At 41.3% G+C, this 6335-nt stretch overlaps 1 protein-coding gene across 3 annotated transcripts; it reads left to right on the top strand.

Moving 5' to 3' along the window:
* The first annotated feature begins 1349 nt into the window (after window positions 1-1349).
* Window positions 1350-5918, top strand: asb3 (ankyrin repeat and SOCS box containing 3). Of its 3 annotated transcripts, none has more exons than XM_030078669.1 (10): window positions 1350-1554; window positions 1876-2092; window positions 2262-2429; window positions 2507-2619; window positions 2710-2842; window positions 2945-3122; window positions 3866-4081; window positions 4183-4488; window positions 4590-4723; window positions 5184-5918. In XM_030078669.1, exons 2-10 carry the CDS (start codon window positions 1894-1896, stop codon window positions 5414-5416), a joined length of 1680 nt encoding a protein of 559 aa, XP_029934529.1. In that variant the 5' UTR covers window positions 1350-1554; window positions 1876-1893; the 3' UTR covers window positions 5417-5918. The 3 variants fall into 3 exon arrangements, with proteins under 3 accessions (XP_029934529.1, XP_029934528.1, XP_029934527.1); XM_030078668.1 differs by having other exon boundaries at window positions 2259-2429; XM_030078667.1 differs by having other exon boundaries at window positions 1876-2119.
* The last annotated feature ends 417 nt before the right edge of the window (window positions 5919-6335 follow it).

Here is a 6335-nt window from a genome sequence, read left to right as displayed (position 1 = left end):
CTTTACCCAGTTAAAGAACATTTCCTTGAGAAAATGTGTGGGCAAGGTGAAAATAGCTATATTGCATATCCAGTAAGTTTTCTTTTGAAAGACTTGCTTGATTATCAGCACAAATAAGAATGCCTGACATTTAAAAGATTAAAGGAGCATAAACATTAACAGAGGCACAAAATGCAGTGCTGAAATATAGAAATTTGTCAGTGGAAAATAATGTAACTTCAAGAGTATGAATTGCATAAAGTGTGCTTCAGTAGAATGTATCTTTACAGGCAGCAGAGGCTGAAACTTTATGAAGCACTTTACTAAGAATGCAGGAAAACATCAACAGTTCAGAGCAGGAATTGAAACATCCGTGTCCCACACCCAAAGTAGCAACATTATCACTCATTTATACTGATCTGCTTGCCCTGAAAGAGAGAAATAGCTGCCAAAATATTGTTTTCCCTTTCTCTTGTGGTCTCTGGCTGTTTGGGCCTGTTTATGATGAATCACAGAGACCATTAGTATAACAACAAATAAAGGCCATAAAAGCTATGGGCGCACTAATGGAGGAACTCACACCACAGTGCACATATAACATGGATTTTATCTAAAGCAAAGTAAAGCATTAGTGGAACTTTCACAGCTAACTGTAATACCACTGCAAAATATTGTGACACCACCTTTAAATTTCAGACTATTAGAAAAGAGGAAGACATTAATTTTGAAAAGAAATAGTTTAATTAGAAACAGTTTAACAGGATACCCTTATTCATACTCATGCATAATAGTAAAAAAAAAAAAAGATGAACTTATAAATCAAACAACTAGTGAACAATACACCAATCAGGCTACTAAACTTTTTAACTAATTGGTGTTAAAGGAGAGACTTTTTTATTTAGCCAAAGAAAGAGGCTATGATTTTATAATCTTCATTTAAAAAACATATGGAACCCCAGTTGCTTCTGAGGTTTAGGGATTAGATTGATGAAACCCTGAGGTGAAGAGGGCGAAAAGTCTTTCATTGTTAATGCTCTCTGGATGGACTTTTTAAATGAAAGGTGATCATTCTTTTGAGACGGCTTTAAAAATTCAGATGTTGGCCCACCTCCACCAGGACAGATGATACATTTAAGCTTTTTCATTGCATCTTGAATGCATGTTGGGGAAACTGGGGACTTATATATAAGCGTACTATTAGAAATATTACTAGTTGTCTTGTCCTTTCTTTCAGAATCAAAGAGGTCCTCCATATCAGTGGTGGACAATTGGATAGTCCCAGTGTACCTGAATCCAACATGAATTTCCATTTTCCCCCTGGTGGGCGGGGCTTAGTTTTTCGACCAATCGAATCGTAGAGGCCGTATTTTGTCTGTTGACGGAAAAAGGCAGAATTGCGTTTCTGTTCGCAATGTTTGTCTAGCTAATCGTTTATATCCACGTCGGACAAAGATATTACTTGTTTCACTTTTAACAAAACGCATTCACTGTGTGAAATAATTATCAATATTCAAAGTATAGCCAGTTTTTTTTTTTATCCAGCAAGGAAGTCTCGCCACTGACGTTAGCCCCACGGTAAGAGTAGTTAGCTTGTTGGCTACCAGCTAGCTGCTATTTTCTTATCAAACCCTGTAACGACTGAAGTTGTGTTTTGAAATGAAGTTACGTCTTGAGTTCCGGTACGATTTTTGCAAAGGGTTTGGTGTGAGAAATCCTTTTAGCATATCGTCTCACATATTTTACTGGGATTTTGAGGCAGGTTGGAGCGTGCAGTGTGAATGTCAGGAAGATCACAACACTGATAACCATAGTAATGGTGACAGTGCTGCAGAAGTGAACCCATGGCTCCTTCATGCACCCGAGTTTTCAGCTGTTCACCTGTCCCTGTTGTTCCAGGCGGGCTGGGGGCAGAGGATGGACTTCACCGAGTGCTACAGAGACACCGTGTCCAGTGTCGCCGCCGCGGCTCGGGCAGGCTGCAAAGAGAGAGTCCGGAGGCTGATCCGCAGAGGCTTCAGTGTGGACAGCCGAGACAACCGAGGCTGGAACGCCCTGCATGAGGCTGCAGCCGCCGGCAGCAAGGACTGTGTCAGGGAGATACTGTCTGCTGCTGGTAAGAAAGGATCCACAACAACACAAGGTTACAGTTTTGTTGGATTTTCTCACTGTCCTCTTAATTACATCAATTTTTCATGACCAATGACCTTTGTTGGCTGTCATCAAGTGGATAAAGATTCATTCATTTCATTCATCCTTTTTCCCCGTCTGACTGTCAACAGCAGACTCATCCCGTGGCTGTCGTGCCTATGTGGACACTTTGACACATGAAGGGGAGACTGCGTGTTACCTGGCAGCACAGCGCGGACACCTGGCTGTGGTCCGACTCCTCCTGAAAGCTCACGCCAACATCAACCAGCCAACCAACGACCTGTCTTGTCCTCTCTATGCAGGTAAAACGGTCACACAGTACTGTAATAGCCACAATTGGATCTGTATTATGTATTAATTGCTAATTATTTATTAACAGCTGTAGATGGTGGACACAAGGAGGTTGTGGACTTGCTGATCAGCCGAGGTGCAGAAGTGAACGGAACACACACTGCGTCCTGTTGGACCTGCCTACATCAAGCTGTTTACAAAGTAATGACACACACACACACACGCGCACACATACAACTCTGTCAGGTGCATCCTACCTATTAACACACACTTATTCTTTTACTCTCTAAGGGTCACACTGAAATTGTGCGCAAACTGATTACTGTGTGTCACCTGGAGGCACTTGATGACCACAAGATCACCCCTCTCTTTTTGGCTGCAGAGTATGGACAGCTGGAATGCCTGGAAATCCTTGTTAATGCTGGTAAACAGCTGTTACTGTGTATGCCTTGTGTGTATGTAGGACTGGAAAAATACTTAAATGACAATACATAATGATTGGTGTTTGACGTGGTTTCCGCTACAGGTGCCAATGTGAACGCCCAGGCAGACGACCTGGCCACGCCGCTGTTGATTGCCTCTCAAGAGGGCCATGAGGGCTGTGTGCATGTTCTGTTGGATCACGGGGCCGACCCTAACCTGGCCTGTAGCAGCGACTGGCCGCAGCTCCCCATTCATGCTGCAGCTGAGTTTGGCCATTGCCGGTACTGATCCATAAGTTGTTTGTTAATGACATGCTACAGGCTGCAACTAGAGCCTTGTTAATCCAAATCTCCCACACTGACTGGTCTAGTAAAAAAAAAATTATTGTATTCGAAATGTTACTTAAGTAAAAGTATTAATTAAGGTTCCTTTCTGTTTAGCCCAGTGGAACAGAACCTTAATTATTGTCATTAGTGACACCTTTATGCTCCCTGCTGTTTATTGTCAAATGGCTGCTGTGAAAAAATGTCTATTACCAGTAATATTTACTGAAGTATTAAGCATGAAGGTGATCATTTTGAAGAATGGTTCCTTTAATAGTGTTAAAATATAAATACTCTAACCTGATGGAAGTATTTTGATGCTATAATCCTAACTGCTCTATGTAATGTTTGCCTAGTTTACATTCTGACACTGTTTCGTAATTTAGAAGCTTAAGCTGAATGTTTTGCATATAAAACCTTATTTGCTATTAGTGGCACGTGCAATCATCAGATACATGTGGGGGCGGTAAAAAAATACAATAATTCCCTCACAAAAGTAGTGGAGCAAAAGCATAAAGTCATGTGAAATGGAAATAATCAATTACAAGTACAACAAAATTATGATTATAATGTTTGGGTGAATGTACTTAGTTTCTTTCCATGTCTGCATTCACAGTTTAATAAAATCTCTGTAGCCTTGTTAGTAAGAGTGCTATGCAAATGAAGTTATTATTTTTTACAATGCATTGCTGTGTGTCCAGTATCCTGGAGAGGCTGATAGCTGTTACGGATCGTGTGTGTGACCGTGGCGTTGGCATGGTGAGCCCGCTGTACGTGGCAGTGAGGGAACAGAGCAACAGCGTGGAGCTGCTGCTGAGGGAGGGTTATAGCCCCGATGCCCAGGACTGCACCGACATCCTGGGCATTCGCTCACCGCTCTCCTTCGCCTTGCTCGTCATATCATATGAACCGTACAGGTTTGTAAACAAACTCCTGGGACTGTCCCACACACTGCAAGCATATGCACATAACTAAAAGACATATGTTTGCCTCTGAACTGTATTAAAATCTCTTTCAGTGAATCGGCGAGGCTGCTGATAGCTGCTGGAGCAAGTTTGAGTGAGATGGAATGGATACATGTGTTGGCCACTGAGAGAACAGACCTACTGCAGCTGATACTTAAGCACAGGTGGATCCCTCGACCAGAGAGCCTGAGCAGTACCCCTTCTAGGGGGGACTGGACTGAGGGGAGGACTGCACTGAAGTTGCAGGAACTGAGGGAGCTGGTTTGCGTGGCGCTGGGTCAGGTGCGCTTTGCCGCCTGCTGGCTGCCTCTGCTTCTAAAGGCAGGACTGGAACCGTCGTTGCTGCTGCAACCCAAGATGTGAGTATCTCTATTTCTGTCTCTTGCTCTCTCACTCTGTGGTGCATTATCAGCTGTTTAAGCTTGATTGTTTGTCTCTCTCGTCTTGTGAATGCTTTTAGGATGGAGGAGGCAGACAGCGAGGTGTTGAATTACCTGCTGGGGTTTGTAAACTGGTCGATTCTGTCTCTCCCTCTAAAACATATTCTGGACCGAAGACAGGCGGAGAAGACTTGGGCATCATGGCCAAATTTTGGTACAGTGATGAAACCACACAGTGCGATGAGATCTGTTTCTATTAATGCTTTGAAACCCAGGAATCATTGATTGGCCTTTTAATTTAAAAGATTTTATTTAACTCTCTGAACAAAATTCAATTTATATCTTTTTATTGTCATTGTTTTTCGGGAGCAGGTGCTTTTTTTTCAACATTTTTTTTCATTAATTTTGTGGTAATTTTCTTATAATTTAATTTTAAATATTAGATTAAATACTTCAAAATATAGTTTTCTGGTGATTCTCTTTCAAAAAGTCTTTTCTGAAGTTTTTTTCAAGTTTTTGTGTATTTCTCTGGTAGTTTTATGGTCATTTAATTTTAATTACATACTGTTTTTTGTTTAAAAAAAAAATCAGGTGACTTTGCTTAGGTTTCAGAGTGTTAATCTTTAGCAGGTCCTGACTAAAGACTGACCCTCTGTCTCTCTTCCTCCCTTCAGAGCCTGTTCCCAGTCTGTCTCACCTCTGCAGACTGCAGGTCAGGGAGGTTTTGGGATCGGATGTACTGATGAGGACCGATGCAGTCCAGCAGCTCCCTGTGCCCTCCCAGCTACACAGCTACCTCCAATTCAGAGACATCCAAGAGCCCACGTACACACACTCTCCCTCACCACCCATGTCGGAGCGAATAGATGGATACCGCAGGACACACAGACACAGTCATGTTGTATAAACAGACACCTGTGCTGCTGTGGTGCTACACAGAAAAATCACATTATCTCCAGGAACAAGCTGCATCACTCATTCTAAATTGGATTTCTATACCAGGGCTGAACATTTAATCAGAATGTTATCGAAATCGCAATATGGCCAAGCGCAATATCCAAATCTCAGGAGCTGCAGTTTTTTGATAAAGGTGATAAATAGCTTTTAAAGTGAAAATGTAAACTATAATTCCCACTAAAATTGTGAATCATTGCGCAGTCTCAAAATCCATAAAATTAATCACAATATGATTTTTTTATCATATCGTTGAGCCCTATTCTATCCTGCAAACATCATATTCTTCTATTTGTTTTTTCACACTTTGCTGCTGAAACTACAGAACTCCTTGAGGAATCCAGTCCAGTTGTCAAGTTATTTTTTCTTTTGTTCGCATGTTGATTTTTTTTTTTTTTTTCAATGAAAGCATTTGTTCTTTTCCTACTAACATTAAAGACTTTGCAGATTAGTGACCTCTCAGACAATGCCATTCTTGTGTTTGATACTGCCGGTCTTTCTGCAAACAGAACACTTGGGAGACGCCCAGAGGTCCTTATGTTTGATATAGAAGATTTAGAAAATATGGCTTGTTCACCTGCACACTTGGTTGTGGACTTTGTCATTTAGTTTTGAAAAGATATCTCGGTTTTTAGTGGTATCTTAGAAATCACCATGCACTAAAAAGACAGCGAGAAATATACATTGTTATCCACCATTTTTCATCCTGTTCACCTAAAGAAAGGATTGCCAAAAAGTCACCATCAAAACACTGTCATTCAACACATGAATTCATGGCTAAGTAGAAGATAAATCTAGACTTTTGTGACAGTTTATTGACAGACAGCATGGAGTGTTGTTTACCAATCTGCTCTCAGAAAGACTCGTTTCCC

Source organism: Myripristis murdjan, chromosome 19, assembly GCF_902150065.1.
Source record: "Myripristis murdjan chromosome 19, fMyrMur1.1, whole genome shotgun sequence".
NCBI classification, from domain to species: domain Eukaryota; kingdom Metazoa; phylum Chordata; class Actinopteri; order Holocentriformes; family Holocentridae; genus Myripristis; species Myripristis murdjan.
The sequence above is the reverse complement of the archived record's forward strand: the minus strand, read 5'-3'. Positions and strand labels throughout refer to the sequence as shown.

What these genes read in the sequence shown, in the direction of transcription:
- asb3 (XM_030078667.1), top strand. Translation starts at nt 1,894, where the DNA reads ATGGACTTCACCGAGTGCTACAGAGACACCGTGTCCAGTGTCGCCGCC. An exon ending in ATATCATATGAACCGTACAG is followed by an intron (nt 4,082 to 4,182) that starts GTTTGTAAACAA and finishes AATCTCTTTCAG; the next exon opens with TGAATCGGCGAGGCTGCTGA. An exon ending in GGCATCATGGCCAAATTTTG is followed by an intron (nt 4,724 to 5,183) that starts GTACAGTGATGA and finishes TCCTCCCTTCAG; the next exon opens with AGCCTGTTCCCAGTCTGTCT.